Source organism: Leopardus geoffroyi, chromosome C2 (genome assembly GCF_018350155.1).
Source record: "Leopardus geoffroyi isolate Oge1 chromosome C2, O.geoffroyi_Oge1_pat1.0, whole genome shotgun sequence".
NCBI classification, from domain to species: Eukaryota; Metazoa; Chordata; class Mammalia; order Carnivora; family Felidae; genus Leopardus; species Leopardus geoffroyi.
In genome coordinates, this window is record NC_059333.1 from 91,192,839 (window position 1) to 91,211,594 (window position 18,756).

The 18,756-nt window shown below is 35.2% G+C and overlaps 1 protein-coding gene across 7 annotated transcripts in view; it reads right to left on the reverse strand.

The window, feature by feature from the left end:
- Nucleotides 1–18,756, reverse strand: part of NAALADL2 (N-acetylated alpha-linked acidic dipeptidase like 2) — a 1,353,416-nt gene that overhangs the window by 322,900 nt on the left and 1,011,760 nt on the right. For all 7 annotated transcript variants that reach the window (XM_045502933.1, XM_045502931.1, XM_045502932.1 and 4 more), the window contains 3 exons: nt 17,258–17,350; nt 6,884–7,089; nt 2,162–2,281 (listed from right to left, as the gene is read on the reverse strand). In XM_045502933.1, coding sequence (XP_045358889.1) covers nt 2,162–2,281; nt 6,884–7,089; nt 17,258–17,350 — 419 coding nt within the window. The remainder of the gene's footprint in view (nt 1–2,161; nt 2,282–6,883; nt 7,090–17,257; nt 17,351–18,756) is intronic.

The window sequence follows — 18,756 nt, forward strand, 5'->3', positions numbered from 1 at the left end:
AATTACTGTGAGGTTTTGTTTCCTTCAGTTCTCTTCCCCTTTATATTTTTAAGTGTGTTGACATATTTTAATGAAAAATACTGGCATTGAATTATTGTATGTAAAATATATCTTAAATTACCCTGTATATTTGCTTTGTGTTAACAAAACTCAATATAGATAGTTAAGTAATTCCCATTTTTAAAAATTGCATATGCTTTTGTTTTTTTGAATCTCTGATAATCCTACCTTTCTAAATTGTCCTATAGAACATACATATACTCTCTTTCAACTGAAAGGAATTTTTCTTTGAATAAATTAGAATTTATATACTAATTCTTGGATTAGTATAGAAATATTTTAAACTATAGAACAAAAACTGTCTTCACCCAAACAGATAAAAAGGTACATCTTCCATGTCACTATTCATTACTGTACTTTTAGATAATTGGGTTTAAATGCTAATATTTTACAGTTCTCTGTTATAAGATGGTGCAAAAACATTTTAAATAGCATTTTATTCTCAGAAATTTCTATAGATAAATATTTCTCTAGATTTTATAGCCCTTAACAGTTTTTAATTTATATTTGCTTATGAATTTCAATGATTACATATCTTCCAAGGTTCTCAAAATATAAATATTGTAACACATGAGAAGGAAAAGACAAATTTTAAACTAACCTGCCCCAGTTGCCAGATATTTGAGCTAATGCTATCCTCCTTGATATCTCACTTGTACAGAAATATCTTAACTTTCTAAGAGAGACATCTGCTGATTTTGTTTTGAGTTTTTTCAGGCAGATAGGAGAGTCAGAATGCAAAGCAGTACAAAGTGCATGAGGAATTCACTTACAGAACTGGATATAATTTAGGGCATGCAAACTGAGGTTTGGCTGATCTCAAATGTACAGATTTATCCATTTCATCTTTCATAATGTCCTCTTTATTATACTACATATGGAAATGTCAATGAAAACTATTAAACTAGAAAATACTTTATGAAAGTCATAAAATGTTAGTTTGCATTACATTTCAATCAAGCATTATGGCTAATCTAAAGCACTGTTCATTATCTCTCTTTTTTTCTAGTTCGGTTTCTATGACACTCACTGGAAACTGTGGGCATTGAAAAGGTCATTTCTAATATACGCCAATAACCTTTTGGGGTGGGAGGAAACCACCCTCCAGTGGTGGCATGATTACTTTCATTCTGAAGAATAACATGTATCATTTTATCTGTAGTATAAGTTATAAAAAGATTGAAAAATAAAAGCATGAACTCAACTAACAAACAGGAAAGATGTTCTGGAAAATTATTTGAAACAGACCGGAAGTAACAAAATTAAAAATAAATAAATAAATATCTCTAGTGAGACATTATCACAAACTACATGATTGTTTTTCAAGTTACATTTTAGGAAAATGAATGCTGTCCTTTCCCATAGCATTTTTCAAATAATATTTTCTAAATATCTTTAATTAGTTATCACTATATTCTAGGAACTAGACATAGATCCTGCTTTTAGGCAGAGTACGATATTGTTGAAAACATAGGGCAGGTCCCAAATTTCCTCAAAACATGAATGAGGGGGGAGAAATCTAAAAGTAACCAAATTTACCACAAAATGTCAAGATCAATAGAATTGGGAACTTGAAATCTGAATTTCAATTTTTAAGAAATAAATTTATATTTTTATATATGTTCTCTGTAACTATAAAATTTTATCTACAACTATCACCATAGCAAATGCAGGATGCAGAATTGCAGAACATAAGAAATTGGTTAAAGGAATATTGATAAAAAATTAGTAATAGATAGTTCCTTAAAACAGATGGTTTGGCAGCTCCTGGGTGGCTCAGTTGGTTAAGTGTCCGACTCCCAATTTCAGCTCAGGTCATGATCTCATGGGTCATGAGATCAAGCCCAATGTAGGGCTTGGTGCTGACTATGTGGAGCCTGCTTAGTATTTTCTCTCTCTCTCTCTCTCTCTCTCTCTCTGTCTCTCTCTGTGTGTCTCTCGCGTGCTCAAAATAAATAAATAAGTAAATAAATAAATGAATAAATAATAAAAACACAGATGGTTTTATGCATATTAAAAAAGTGAAAACATCAAGATATGCCAAATTATAGAGAATAGGCAATTTTGTATGATCGTTTTATTAAAAACTAGTTCATCTTACCTCTACCACCAGTTGCTGAAGAGATGGTGAAGCTACAGAATATAGACTTGAGTTACCCCTTATGGGACTATGGAGACTAATGTAAGCCACGACATTTCTCTGCAGAACCTTCCTGAAATCCTGAAACAAACAAACAAAAAAATCTTTATCATGATAAAAGTAACAGATTCTAATTTATCATTTATATGTTGAATAAGAAATACTTTCTACTTAAAATCACCATAGTACACAACTGTTTTTAAAAAATCTATTCTATTAGAGTGTACAAAGGTCATAAAAGGATTTTAAATAAAGAGGGTAAGGAGTTACATATCATGTATGACAAAATATTTTTTTAATGTTTATTTATTTTTGAGAGAGACAGACACAGAATGTGAGTGGGTTGGGGCAGAGAGAGAGGGAGACACAGAATCCGAAGCAGGTTCCAGGCTCTGAGCTGTCAGCAAAGAGCCCAACGCAGGGCTCGAACTCACAAGCTGTGAGATCATGACCTGAGTCAAGGTCAGACGCTCAACTGACTGAGCCACCCAGGCTCCCCATGACAAAATATTTTTAAGCACGTTCCTGAAAAAAGTCAAATTTTAAAAGAAAATGTTCTTAAATGGTTAACATCGTATGTGATTCAACTTTAGAATACAGAATGGAAAGTTTGCTCTAGACACAGAACTTGATTTTATAGTTATTGAATTAGAGAATAATTCATGGGTAAACTACTTCAGTGATTAATCAAACTAGGCCTTTCCTTGGAGACAATGAGCTAATTTTTACATAAGTGGCTCTTTATTCTGAGCAAAATGGGGCATAATACACCTTTGTCCCTGCACACATTACCTGAAATAAAACCTGATACATTTTATGCACATGAGTAGCATAAAATGATTTCAGCAGAATGGTTTTTCTACTTCTCTGCTGAACTATTCCCCAAACTGAATACCACTAAGCCTATTAATAAGGTGCCACTAAGAAGGTCTTCTATTATTTTCCTCCTTTCTTGCACAAATATTTAATGACTAATCATCATGGTGACAATTCTATGGAAATGACTTAAAAACTGAACAACTTCATGTCTTAGGAACTTACTTTTCTTTCTCCAACACTATGAGATGGAAGACTATAAGGGCATGTGCACCTAACAAGTCAATAATATTATCCCTATTTCAAGTTGAACATTCAGCTATACCTCTGCAAGAGAGCTGAAAAGACATTTCATTTAAAATAAATATTTTTTTTGAGACAGAGAGAAAGAGTAGAGAGGGAGAGAGAGAGAGAATGAGGAGGAGGGGCAGAAGGAGAGAGGGAGAGAGAGAGAGAGAGAGAGAGAGAGTCCTAAGTAGGCTCCACTCTGTCAGTGCAGAGCCCAACACAGGGCTCAAATTCATAAACGGTGAGATCATGTACAACCTGAGCCAAAAGCAAGAGTTGGACACTTAACTAACTGAACTACTCAGGCACACCTAAAATTAGTAAATATTTTAAATGAATAGGAATGATGACCTTAAGCTTAAATACTCTGCTTTACACATAATACTGTTTAAAAAAAAATGTCACTTAAAAAATTGTTCAACAAGTGCTTTGGAAAAACAGCACTTTTGTTTTACATATGTACATACTACCACATAGACACTATATATATATATATATATATATATATATATATATATACACACACACACATATATGTGTATATATATATATACACACACACACATACATATATATATATGTGTATATATATATATATATATATATATATACACATATATATATATATGTTAGTCCATTTAACACTCATGAGAACCTCATGCTAGTATATTCATTGGAGGATCAAGTCTTGGAGAAATTAATTTTGCCTAAGACCATCCATGTTATGTCAGAAAGAATTTGAAGTCTGACTTTTGACTGTAACATCCACAGTAGCCTGTGAAAAATGAAGCATCTTGAATAGAAGAAATGGTACTTTTCTTTAGTAAATGGTACTATTTTATTTAACAATGGTACTATTTATTTAGTAAAAAGTATGATAATTTTCCTCAAGGATCAAGTTTAGTATTGATTCAATTAAAAAAATAAAAATAACTCTATCACTATAAATTCCAGTTTTAAGTCTATTGACCAATATCACCTAACCTTTTTAATTACAACTATGGGTTCCAAGATGTTCCTGTGCAAGTAAAATTAAATAGGGCAATGCGACATGTCAACAGGTGCTTTCCTTACTCAGCTTCACTAGGAAATCAATTTAGAGCATACATTGACTTTAGTCTAAAAGAAAAAGTTTCATTCTCAGGGGTAGTTTGGTAAAAGTAGACATAATGGAAAAGCTAATTGTTTCCTAAATTCCTTCTCAGCCAGATAGTTACAAAATGGCTTTATGAACAGTATTGTAATAATCTTCTGAGATAGAGTAATTTTATATAGTATACTCTATGAGCCAATAATCAAATCTATATGTTATTCACCATGTTCCTATTCACCATTTTCTTTACTCATATATCTTTGCCTACCTAGTCATGGAAAAAGTAAGAAAATGACTGAATGAATAGTTAGTTGCCAAACATGCATACACACATAAATATGTTAGAACAGAGGTCCCTACTCTAACTGAATGTAAGAGATTTTTTTTGGACATATTTTTCCTATGAACTCCTACATTATAGATTTTTTAGTTGTATCTACTGATAGAGAAAATACAAAATTATTAAAAGATAAAATGAATTCAGTAAAGCTTACAAATAAATTTATATTTTATTAACCACAAAAAAATCTACTTAATTTGAAAATATAATTGCTTACATACATGTAAGGCCATAATATTGATTCAACTTACAAACTATGATGCTTGATGCTCAAATAAATTCAAAAACTTTTTGCAATAAACTTCCCCATGCATAGGGGCTCAGGATATATAAGTTTAGAACGTCTGTTGTTGGACAAGCCTAATTTGAGAAAGAACATAGTTTAGGAATATATATGTTAATTTAGGATTAACATAAATTTATTATGAAAGTTACTAGATAGATATGGAGAAGGCTGTATGATACAGTGGAATAAATTTTTGGAATTTGAAAAGAATCTTAAAGATACTTTTTTAAAAACACACCTTACTGTTGCAAGAAAACTAAAGTATTGTTTTCTTTATGATTAAAAAACATTAAATACTAAAATCAGCCCAATTCACAAATATATTCCCCAAGTTGCATAACTTGATTATGTCTTTAAAGGAAGTAATTTGGAATAGAAGTTTGAGAGGTTGGTTTAGCTATTACATTTGCCATCTTACTAAAAATTTGTCATTTTAAAAAGGTTCTTTCATCAGTGGAATTTGTTCATTTGAATTAGTTCTTTTGAATATGGAATAAACATTCACACAACTAATTTGAGTATAGAAAAGTATTCTAATTTGCAATGTGTATATCTTGATAAATTTTACACTAAAATTTTCCCACTTTTAAGACTTCTTATTTTTCAAATTAAAAAAGATGCTTGCTATTTTCTTTTGTATATTTTTGATATTTTCTTTATAGTCAATAGACATTTTATCTTTGTTGTGAGTACTTAAATAAGAAAATGAAATAATAGTAGAATTTGCCCTTAGATATTTAGGATTCTTTTTTCTCCAAAGCTGAGGCAGCAAACAAACTAGAATATCAAATTGTTTTATTTTCCTAGATACAATTGTATAGATTTTTCCCCTACATTTTCCCACTAAACTTCTTTTTTTTTAATAAATCACAAAGTAAATAGAATATCTGAGAGTTTTACAATATTTTCATTGTTTTTAATATGGCATCAATCCAATTATTGGTTGTTATATCCCATTAAAAATACAGTGCATCTGTGAAACAGAGACATATCAAAAGGTTTAAAACTTAAATATTCCAGTGGTATTCTAACAATGATCCACTGCATGCTAGATTTCATTTGGATAAAGGCTTCCTAAGGTAGTTTAGATAGATAGATAGGTTAATAGGTAGATGCAGAAAAGAAGAGACAGAAAGATAGAGGTATAAGAATAGGAAGATTGAGGGGTACCTAGGTGGCTCGGTCAGTTAAATGTCCAACTTCAGCTCAGGTCATGATCTCATGGTTCGTGAATTCAAGCCCCACCTGGGGCTCCATGCTGACAGCTCAGAGCCTGGAGCCTGCTTCGAATTCTGTGTCTCCCTCTCTCTCTGTCCCTTCCCAAATTGCTCTCTCTCTCTCTCAAAAATAAATAAACATTAAAAATAAAAAAGAATAGGAGGATTGAGTAGAGGGAGGGAGGAAGAAGGGGAAGAAGAAAGGAAACCAATATTTTGAGGCCAATCTACAAATTGAAGAGCTAAGATATAATGCTAGAGTAGTAGACATTTAACATAACAGATTGTTTCCTAATTCCAGATAATTGCTAGAAAGTTAAAAAGAAAAAAAGTAATTGCATGCATCACTTGATCTTTTCTTGTCCAGTAATTGTCAACCTGTCTAAGGAGAAATACAATAACCAGGCAAACACAATTGTGGGTATATCATAGTCTATAGGCAGCAAGAGTAAGGTAGTTGCAGGTCACACATAATTCACTGCGATCTAATTCCCCCTCATTCTTACAGGTGATCTCAACAAATTAGCAGATGGTTGAGAGGCACATTCCTATCCTTGGTTTTGACAACTTTATTTTGTCAACTTTAGTCAAAAAGAGTGAGTGCACAAGAGCCAGAAGAACATATTAATTAATGTACATTTACCTCTCCCCATTCATATGAGCCAATATTGCCAAAAGCTGTTCCTCCCCATGAACAGAAAACAATTGTGCGGTCTGGTCTCCACCCTCTCTTAACTCTTAACATCAAGGCCCGGATAAAAGCTGTGATTATGGCAGTGCTGCTGGCCCATTCTTGTCCATAATAACTGTATGCAGTGTGATGGCGGCTGCCAACTATGATATACCGATCTGGAAACAGAAGAAAACAAGGGCCATTAACACAAAATATAAATCCTAACAATAAATTTAATGACATTTACATAATCCTATTGCACAACCGGGCAACAATTATGTAAAATTGTTCTAATAATTAAGACTACTTTAACATTTTTCACCCACTGTCTTGATTCACACATCTGTGTATATCAAAGCAGAGGCAGCTGCTGAACTCAATTATGATTCCAAAGCTTAGATCCATATTACTGTCCTTTACAACACACATTTTAATTAATGAAGTATACAAATATGCCACAATGAAACCTTTATCTAACATTTTTCCAGAATCATAGTGGGAAGTGCCCTGTAAACAATGTGTGTATGCTCAGTAAATATTAATGAACTATTAATACATATGAGGGAGTGCTTATCAGTAGCTATAAATATTAAATAATGTGGTAGTCATATATGGATTTTGAAAAAATCCAAATGAAGTATTTAGGAAATTAATTATAGCTTCCAACTTATAGTTTTATCTCCTCTCTCTGAAGAAAAAAAAATCAATATCAAAAGTCATCCAACTACTGTAAAAGTTTCCTTCCCTTCCCTTCCCTTCCCTTCGCTTCCCTTCCCTTCCCTTCGCTTCCCTTCCCTTCCCTTCCCTTCCCTTCCCTTCCCTTCCCTTCCCTTCCTTTCCTTCCCTTTCTTCTTTTTTAGAGAGAGACTGAGCACAAAAGGGGGGAAAGGACAGAGGGAGAAAGGGACAGAACCTTAAGCAGGCTGCATGCTCAGTGTGGAGTCAGATGAGGGCTTAAATCCCATGAAACTGGGAGCATGACCTGAGTTGAAATCAAGAGTCAGACGCTCAGCCAACTGAGCCACTCAGGCACACCTGTAAAAGTTATCTTTTCACATATTTCATATAATCATACAAAATCCATTAGATACAACATGAAAAAGATCTGCATGACACATAGATGGGGCCTGCTCAATATACGTTACAGACTATTGCCAATAATAAGGTAGAATAAAAGCATATCTCCAGAGTTTCCTCTGATTTTGTTACCATTGAATGTTATTGGTATAGAACTATATTCATTTCACTAAATAGTCCTATACTTTCATGTAAAAGGTTTCTTCACCGAGTGTTATTTTATTCAGAGATGTCCCATAGCTCAATGGTGCAGACTTTGAAGCCAGCCTCCTTGGGTTTGGATCCAGTCTATTCAATTTGCTAGTTATATGACCTTGGGAAGCTTATCTAAGCTCTTTATCCCTTAATTTCTTCAGTATAAAATCAAAATACAAATGGTACATATATTATTCAGTTCCTTTGAGTTTTATTTTTTAATTTTTTAAAAATATAATTTATTATCAAATTGGCTTCCATATAACACCCAGTGCTCATCCCAACAAGTACCTTCCTCAATGCCCATCACCCACTTTCCCCTCTCCCCCACCCATCAACCCTCAGTTTGTTCTCTGTATTTAAAAGTCTGATATGGTTTGCCTCCCTTCCTCTCTGTTTGTAACTTTTTTCCCCCTTCCCCTCCTCCATGGTTTTCTGTTAAGTTTCTCAAGATCTACATCTTGGAACATATGAGTGAAAACATATGGTATCAGTCTTTCTCTGACTGACTTATTTCACTCAGCATAATACCCTCCAATTCCATTCACATTGCTACAAAAGGCCAGATTTCATTCTTTCTCATTGCCAAGTAGTATTCCATTGTATATATAAATCATATTTTTTTATCCATTCATCAGTTTATGGACATTTAGGCTCTTTCCATAATTTGGCTATTGTTGAAAGTGCTGCTGTAAACATTGGAGTACATGTGCCCCTATGCATCAGCACTCCTGTATCCCTTGGGTAAATTCCTAGCAGTACTATTGCTGGGTCATAGGCTAGTTCTATTTTTAATTTTTTGAGGAACCTCCACACTGTTTTCCAGAGTGGCTGCACCAGTTTGCATTCCAACCAACAGTGCAAGAGGTTCCCATTTCTCCACATCCTCTCCAGCATCTATAGTCTCCTGATTTGTTCATTTTAGCCACTTGGACTGTCGTGAGGTAGTATCTCAATGTGGCTGTGATTTGTATTTCCCTGATGAGAAGTCACATTGAGCATCTGTTTCATGTGTCCCTTGGCCATCTGAATGTCTTCTTAGGAAAACTGTCTATTGATGTCTTCTGCCCATTTCTTCACTGGATTATTTGTTTTCTGGGTGTGGAATTTAGTGAGTTCTTTATAGATTTTGGATGCTGGCCCTTTATCTAATATGTCATTTGCAAATATCTTTTCCCATTCCGTTGGTTGCCTTTTAGTTTTGTTGATTGTTTCCTTTGCAGTACAGGAGCTTTTTATCTTGATGAGGTCCCAATAGTTCATTTTTGCTTTTAATCCCCTTGCCTTTCAAGATGCATTGAGTAAGAAATTGCTGTGGGTGAGGTCAAAGAGGTTTTTGCCTGCTTTCTCCTTTAGGGTATGGTTTCCTGTTTCACATTCAGGTCCTTAATCCATTTTGAGTTTATTTTTTGTGAATGGTGTAAGAAAGTGTTCTAATTTCATTCTTCTGCATGTTGCTGTCCAATTCTCCCAGCACCATTTGTTAAAGAGACTGTGTCTTTTCCATTGGATACTTTTTCCTGCTTTGTCAAAGATTAGTTGGCCATACTTTTGTGGGTCCAATTCTGGAGTCTCTATTCTATTCCATTGGTCTATGTGTCTGTTTTTGTACCAATACCATACTGTCTTGATTATTACTGCTTTGTAGTAGAGGCTAAAGTCTGGGATTGTGATGCCTCCCGCTTTGGTTTTCTTTTTCAATATTACTTTGGCTATTTGGGGTCTTTTGTGGTTACATACAAATTTTAGGATTGTTCTAGCTTTGAGAAGAATGCTGGTGCAATTTTGATGGAGATTGCATTGAATATGTAGATTGCTTTGGGTAGTATTGACATTTTAAAAATATTTATTCTTCCAATTCTTGAGCACAGAATGTTTTTCCATTTCTTTGTGTCTTTTTCAATTTCCTTCATAAGCTTTCTATAGTTTTCAGCATACATATCTTTAACACCTTTGGTTAGGTTTATTCCCAGGTATTTTATGGTTCTTGGTGCAATTGTTAATGGATCAATTCTTTATTTCTCCTTCTGGTTCTTCATTATTGCTGTATAAAAACACAACCGATTTCTGTATGTTGATTTTGTACCCTGTGACTTTGCTGAATTCATGTATCAGTTCTAGCAGCCTTTGGGTGGAGTCTGTCAGGTATTCCATGTAGAGTATTATGTTGTCTGTGAAAAGTGAAAGTTTGACTTCTTCTTTGCCAATTTTGATGCCTTTTATTTCATTTTGTTTTCTGATTGCTGATGCTAGGACTTCCAACACTATGTTAAACAACAATGGTGAGACTAGACGTCCCTGTTGTATTCCAGATCTCAGGGGAAAAGCTTTCAGTTTTTCCGCATGAGGATGATATTAGCTGTGGGCTTTTCATAAATGGCTTTTATGAAGTTTAAGGATGTTCCTTCTATCCCAACTTTCTCGGGGATTTTTATTAAGAAAGGATGCTGTATTTTGTCAAATGCTTTTTCTGCATCGATTGACAGGATCATATAGTTCTTATCCTTTCTTTTATTAATGTGATGTATCACATTGATTGATTTGCAAATATTGAACCAGCCCTGCAGCCCAAGAATGAATCCCACTTGATCATGGTAAATAATTCTTTTTATATGCTGTTGAATTCGATTTGCTAGTATCTTGGTGAGAATTTTTGCATCCATATTCATCAGAGATATTGGCCAGTAGTTCTCCTTTTTTGTTGGTCTCTGTCTGGTTTGTCTTCATACTTCATAGAATGAGTCTGGAAGTTTTCCTTCCATTTCTATTTTTTGGAACAGCTTGAGACAGATAGGTATTAACTCTGCTTTAAATGTCTGGTAGAATTCCCTAGGGAAGAATCCAAGACTTTTATTTGTTGGGAGATTTTTGATAACTGATTCAATTACTTCACTAGTTATGGGTCTGTTCAAATTTTCTATTTCTTCTGGTTTAAGTTTTAGTAGTATGTGGGTGTTTAGGAATTTGACCATTTCTTCCAGGTTGTCCAGTTTGTTGGCATATTTTTCATAGTATTCCCTGATAATTGCTTGTGTTTCTGAGGGACTGGTTGTAATAAATCCATTTTCATTCATGATTTTATCTATTTGGGTCCTCTCTCTTTTCTTTTTGAGAAGCCTAGCTAAGGTTTATCAATTTTGTTTATTTTCTCAAAAAACCAACTCAGTTTCATTTCTCCATTCTACTGTTTTGTTTTGTTTTGTTTTGTTTTATTTTTGGATTCTATATTGCTTATTTCTGCTTTGACCTTTATTATTTCTCTTCTGCTGTTTTTGGGGTGTCTTTGCTGTTCTGCTTCTATTTCCTTTAGGTGTGCTGTTACATTTCGCATTTGGGATTTTTCTTGTTTCTTGAGATAGGCCTGGATTGCAAATGTATTTTCTCTTAGGACTGCCTTTGCTGCATCCCAAAGGGTTTGGATTGTTGTGTTTTCATTTTCATTTGTTTCCATATATTTTTTAATTTCTTCTCTAATTGCCTGGTTGACCCATTCATTCTTTAGTACAATGTTCTTTAACCTCCATGCTTTTGAAGGTTTTCCAGACTTTTTCCTGTGGTTGATTTCAAGTTTCATAGCATTGTGGTCTGAAAGTGTGCATGGTATGATCTCAATTCTTTGGTATTTATTGAGGGCCGTTTTGTGACCCAATATGTGATCTATCTTGGAGAATGTTCCATGTGCACTTGAGAAGAAAGTATATTCTGTTGCTTTAGGATGCAGAGTTCTAAATACATCTGTCAAGGCCATCTGGTTCAATGTATCATTCAGGGACATTGTTTCTTAATGATTCTGTGTCTAGATGATCTGTCCATTGTTGTAAGTGGAGTATTAAAGTCCCCTGCAATTACCACATTCTTACCAATAAGATTGCTTTTGTTTGTGATTAATTGTTTTATATATTTGGGTGCTCTCAAATTCGGTGCATACATATTTATGTTGTTAGCTCTTCCTGATGGATAGACCCTGTAATTATTATATAACGCCCTTCTTCATCTCTTGTGACAGCCTTTAATTTAAAGTCTAGTTTGTCTAAGTATGGCTACACGAGCTTTCTTTTTTTCTTTTAATTTTTTTAATGTTTATTTATTTTTGAAAGAGAGAGAGAGAGTGTGAGCAGAGGAAGGGCAGAGAGAGAGGGAGACACAGAATCTGAAGCAGGTTCCAGGCTCTGAGCTGTCAGCACAGAGCATGATGTGGGGCTTGAACCCACAAACTGTGAGATCATGACCTGAGCCGAAGTCGGATGCTTAACCAGCTGAGCCACCCAGGTGGTCATACACCAGCTTTCTTTTGACTTCCAAGAGCAGGATAGATAGTTCTCACTTCTGTCTCACTTTCAATCCCCTCACTTTCAATCTGAAGGTGTCCTCAGGTCTAAAATGGGTCTCTTGTAGACAGCAAATACATGTATCTTGTTTTTTTATCCATTCTGATACCCTATGTCTTTTGATTGGAGTATATAGTCTATTTACATTTAGTGTTATTATTGAAAGATATGGGTTTAGAGCCATTGTGTTATCTGCAGGTTTCATGGTTGTAGTGATGTCTCTGGTCCTTTGTGGTCCTTGCAACATTTCTCTCACAGAGTCCCCCTTAGGATCTCTTGTAGGGCTGGTTTAGTGGTGATGAATTCCTTCAGTTTTTGTTTGTTTGGGAAAACTTTTATCTCTCCTTCTATTCTGAATGACAGGCTTGCTGGATAAAGGATTCTTGGCTGCATATTTTTCCTGTTCATCACATCGAATATTTCCTACCATTCCTCTCTGGCCTGCTAAGTTTCAATAGATAGGTCGGCTACTACCCTTATGTGTCTACTTTGTATGATAAAGCCCGTTTATCCTTAACTGCTTTCAGAACTCTCTCTTTATCCTGCTATTTTGCTAGTTTTCCTATGATATATCGTGCAGAAGATTGATTCTTCTGGGATTGTCTAAAGGGAGTTCTCTGTGTCTCTTGGATTTCAATGTCTGTTTCCGTCCCCAGATTGGGGAAGTTCTCAGCTATGATTTGTTCAAATACACCTTCACCCCCTTTCTCTCTCTTTTTCTGGAATTCCTATGATACAGATATTGTTCCATTTGATTGCATTACTTAGTTCTCTAATTCTCCTCTTGTGATCCTGGATTTCTTTAATCTCTTTCTTCTCAGCTTCCTCTTTTTCCATAATTTTATCTTCTAATTAACCTATTCTCACCTCTGCCTCTTCAATCCTTGCTGTGGTCACCTCCATTTTATTTTACACCGCATTTATAGCATTTTTAAACTCATCATGACTTTTTTTAAGTTCCTTGATCTCTGCAGCAATAGATTCTCTGCTATCTTCTATGCTTTCTTCAAGACCAGTGATTAATCTTGTGACTATTATTCTAAATTCTTGTTCACTTATAGTGCTTATATCTGTTTTGATCAATTCTTTAGCTGTCACTTCTCCCTGGAATTTTTTTTGAGGAGAATTCTTCTGTTTGGTTATTTTGGCTAGTTTTCTGTCCCTTATGAGTTTTCGTTTGTTTTTTTTTTTTAAATGTTTTATTTATTATTGAGACAGAGAGAGAAAGAGCATGAGCAGGGGAGGGGCAGAGAGAGAAGGAAACACAGAATCTGAAGCAGGCTCCAGGCTCTGAGCTGTCAGCACAGAGCCCGATGCGGGGCTTGAACTCACAAACTGCAAGATCATGACCTGAGCTGAAGTTGGACGCTTAACTAACTGAGCCACCCAGGCACCCCTGCCTTATGAGTTTTAAAAGCTTGTTGTGTGCTCTCCATCTGAAAGCACTGCTATATTAAAGGGGCATCACACACTGTCCAGGGCCTGGCCCTTCAGGAGGTGTTTTTTTTTTGGGGGGGGAGAGTGTTACTTGCTTTCTGTTGTTGTGACTTGGGTTATTTTCCTAGTGATGTTTTGGGCTCTCCACCAAATGTGCTTTGATTTGTTCCTTGAAGTAGCCCTGGAAAGGAAAACAAACAGGAAACAAAAACATGCAAACACACAAACAACAAACAAACAAACAAACAAACAAAAAACAATCTAAAAGTAAAAAACCAGAAACACCCACTACAAGTAAAGAACAGGGTGGAGGCGATGCTGATGGAAGAGCACATACAAAGAGAAAAATGACAGGGGTGGGGAAAAAGAAGCAATAAACATTGACCAAGCAGAGAGACTAAAAGGCTTAATCCAGAGAGAGAGAAAGGAAATTAAGGAAGGGGGCAGGGGGAGAAGAAATTAAGATAAAGTTACCCAGACAGAGAAACTATATGGCTTGATTATTCCAGAGACAGAGAAAGGGAAGTAAAGAAGGAGGTGTAGAACATGTATGAAGAGAATGGATTAAATATGTCTGTTTAGACAAACCAACAACCAGAGTAACCAGCCTAGAAGAGGGAAGAGATAAGAAGGAGAAAATGAAGGAAGAATATATCTAAATAACAAGAATTATCTGAGAATTAATCCAGGCAATGCAGCAGCACTGGTCTGGAGGAGTGGGTCCTCTGGTTCCTCAGCATCTATCCTGTCCCAGTAGATATGCAGTCACCTGGCACGGAGGGGCATGGTTTGGTGTGGGTGAGTCCTGCCTCCACTGTGGGCCCTGCAGATCAATCCCTGAGGCTCCACCTTGGTGGTGGTGGGGAGAGAAATGGCAACCCCCCTCCCCCACCCAGTCTCTTCTCCACAGACCCTGTGGAGCCATCCTCACTGTACTATGGGTGCAGACGAGGCGGTCTGTCTTGTTCCACCGACTCCCATGCCCTGGAGCTTGGCTGGGAGTTAAACTCCTGCTCCGTGAGCCCTGGCACTGGGGAAGCACCTCTCTATGCCACCCAATATGTGGTCCTGGCTTGTTTTGTCCTCTCTCACAGTACTCCAAGGAGGGGACCACTTTCTCCTACTGTGGACTGAGCCCCTGACCTAGCTACTGAGTCCAGGGCTGATTTCCCTCCTCCCAGGTGCGAGAACAGGGCACCTGCCCCGGTCCATAGAAAGCCCACAGTTAGAGATGGGATCCCTCTCCGTCCCTGTCTGAGGTTTTTTTCTCTTGTCCAGATATAGTCCTATGCTTACCCAGTTGCTGTTTCTCTCCCTTTGTTTCTCCACAGAAGGGGATCCCTCCCCTTCATGCCTACACAGCCCGTTTTATCTGCTTCAGTTTGTAATCACCCACATATGGCCCACCATCCCAGTGTCTCCCTAGTAGACTCAGACTCTTTTCCTCCCAGACTCTTGGGGTTCAAAGTCCTTTGGCTTCAACTCATCTTTGTTTGAGAGATGCAGGAAGTATGGATCCCCCTACTTCTCTGCCTTGTTGGCCTCTCCTCCTAGTTGCTTTGAGTTTTAAATGATTTACTATTTGCAAGGCACTTTTAACAGGGCCTATCACATAAGGACTGCCTATGTGTGGAATAAATGAATTATCCCTTTACTTCGTGGTAGCAAAAAGCTATTTGATGGGAAATCACTGTGTGAAGCTATTTTAGTTTTCTATACTGATTTTTGAACCAGCAATAAATTTGATCTGCCAATGTTTTATCAAAATTTAAGTAATAGTATACATACAGTGGCTGTAAAGGTTGAAACTCAGGAAATGTATTTACTCATCTCCAAAATATGTGCGAAAGTTCTGCTTGGGATTATCTGTATTCTAGATAAACCATATGCAAAAGCCTTAATACTAATTGATGATTGTTTCTAATTTTCAGAACCATTAAATAAGAAAATCATGTGAATGAGCAGCTAATATTTTTGTGTAGGATTCAAATAAGCAAAATTTGAGAAGCTTTACATATTATACACTGAAGAATACTACTAGTAAATTGATTTTAAGAAATTGATTTTTTCTATATTGAATTTCAGTTAGGAAAGCTATTTTACCCTAAAGCTAATATAGTTTTGTACAATTTGGTTTTTCCATAAAAACTAGCAAATGCACCAATGATGACAAATATTTCTGGTGCTTCAGTTAGAGATTCTGATGATGAAAACTGGTTGAAATAGTTGAAATGCAACAGTAACAATTTCCAAATCTATTTATACATTGTATTTAAAGACATTAAATCAGAGGTTGTTCACCATTGCTACTGTCAGGAAATCAGAGAAAATACGTATCTTCCATAAATTTTATAGAAGTTGGCTGGCAGGAAACTTGGGGGTACGTAAAACTTGATTTCAGAATTTTCTGGGTTATCAATTATAGAGTCAATTTGACAAAAGTCGTGGCGAAAAATAATTCTCCAAGGAGAACTTGAGTAAATATCCCAACCAAATCAACAGAAGTGACACAAGTGTGCCAAATAGACCACTGCATTCTACCCTGCATACTAAGCACACCAGATAGCAGCATGTGGCTCAACCTCACAATGTATTTGGAAGTGTTGCTATATTAATCTCTTAATTAATATATGTACCAGTATGTTTTACTTTTTTAGCCTGCATAACATCATCTGAAGATGCCATAAGCATCCCAAAGACAGGCGGGAAATAATATAAAATTTTACCAGGTGATCATTTTCATAAGCATCTTCAAAATCTAAAGCCATGTAAACATTAGGCAGAACTGTCAGTGGACCAAGGCTCATAGAAAATATAGTATAACACTGAAAGATCATATTTTGGAAATAAAAACTTTATTTTTTAAAAAAGACATCATTAAAACTAAAATATTTTCTTTCTAAAGTAGTCTTTTCTTGATAAAAGTGAAAATTCCAGTGGTGTTACAGAGAAGAGCAATAAAAAAACAAAATAACCCAAAAAACCATTGGTTTTTTTTGTAGCTTTTCTTCATGAGGCACATGCCAATTTAATAAATCTAAACTCTGTTTTCTCATTTTGGTTTTTTTCCCCTTACATTTCCTACTTTGATTTATTTTTGAAGAGAATAAGAAAGAGAATGAAGACCTTACTTCTTCATTTCATATTGACTCACTCTTATAGTGGCGTGTGTGAACTAGTTACATCTAAAGTAGGTCATTTAATTATGCTATTACATTGTTATAGAGAATTTTCTTGTGATGGTTCATATAAAGTATAGATTATAAATAGATTATAAATATAGATATAAATGCTTAGCCCTACTTACCTGGAGATGTCAAGCCCTTTAAATATCCAACAACATTAGTGACTGTTTTGAATTTGGTAACTGTCTGAATTTGCATGCTGACAATCCTCTGATCTGAAAAAAAAATTTAAGATATTTATTCTCCTATAATGTGTTATTTTTTCTTAAAAAGTCAAATTAATCTAATATCATTACAAACAATTGGATTTTTCTAGATAACAAAAGTTACACTTTTTGACAAATATCTTCTCCATATTTTGTGTAGAATTTATTTTAGGTACTAGTTATACAATGATGACTAAGTTACAATTGCTGGCCTCACAGAACTTCAGAGCTATAAATAGACAATTCTAAACTTCACATTCAGAGCTACAGTGAGGTTCAACATGAGAGCACACAGAATACCTCAGGGAGATGTGGAAAACTCCTATTTTAAAAAAATATGTATTGGATAAAGATATTTCCAAAAAAATTTACGTACTTTTCTAGCTTCAGAAAAAGAACATGTAGAAGATAATTTAACCTTTACTGTATGACTCATTATTACATTATCCCATTGAAAACTAAAGTATTACAGAAATTAAAAGAATAGATTTCTAAAGCTATACATATTTCCACATATTTCAGTCTTCATTTTCATCTGTGTTGTTTTGTTTCTCACCTCCATTCTAAATCGCCACATATTGCTTTGCCTTTTTTGAGTTCTTGCATCTATGCTTGATATTCAAACATTTTGACAACAAATAAGGCAAAGACACCAATCGGGAGATACATTAGTCACAGTCCTAAAACTGTCTTTGAAGACCTTTAGGGGTAACATATATTAATCCTGTATCTGATGGATCCCAAGAAGTCTGGAGGTAAGGGAGTTTCTAAGAGAGGTTCAAGGGTAGCCAGGAGGTTCTGTTGGTGGGGGGGGGGGGTGACAATTAGAAAGTAGCTAATGCAAAGTGGCAGGTCTATACTGACAGACCTTCCAATATCACTTTTTTCTGCTAGATGAAAATTGTTACAATAAATAAGTTTCTTCCTTCCTTGAATGTACCCTTTCTAACAACTTAAATGGGAAATCAGTATACTGGATTTGTTAATAGCATAACTAAAACAAAAGTAGAGATGCCCTGAGAGAATGCCTGAGCATCCCATATATGAGAAAAAGAAATCTGCTTAGAGCCCAAGTATTGTGGTTTTAATTCAGGTGCTATGCAGTTTTGTTTGTTTTAAATTAATATAATTTGTTTCCTACAGCAGTTTCAGATTTACAGAAAAATCGATCAGAAAGTACAAAGTTCCCAAATATCCAGTGTCTTTCCCCTGACCCTATTATTAACATCTTTCATTAGTGTGATATATTCATTACCTTTGATGACCAATATTAATACATAATTATTAACTAAAATTCATAGTTTACATTAGGGTTCACCCTTTGTGTTATAAATGCTATGTGTATTGAAAATGTATAATGCCATGTATCCAATACTACAGTATCATACAGAATAGTTTGACTGCCCTAACAATTT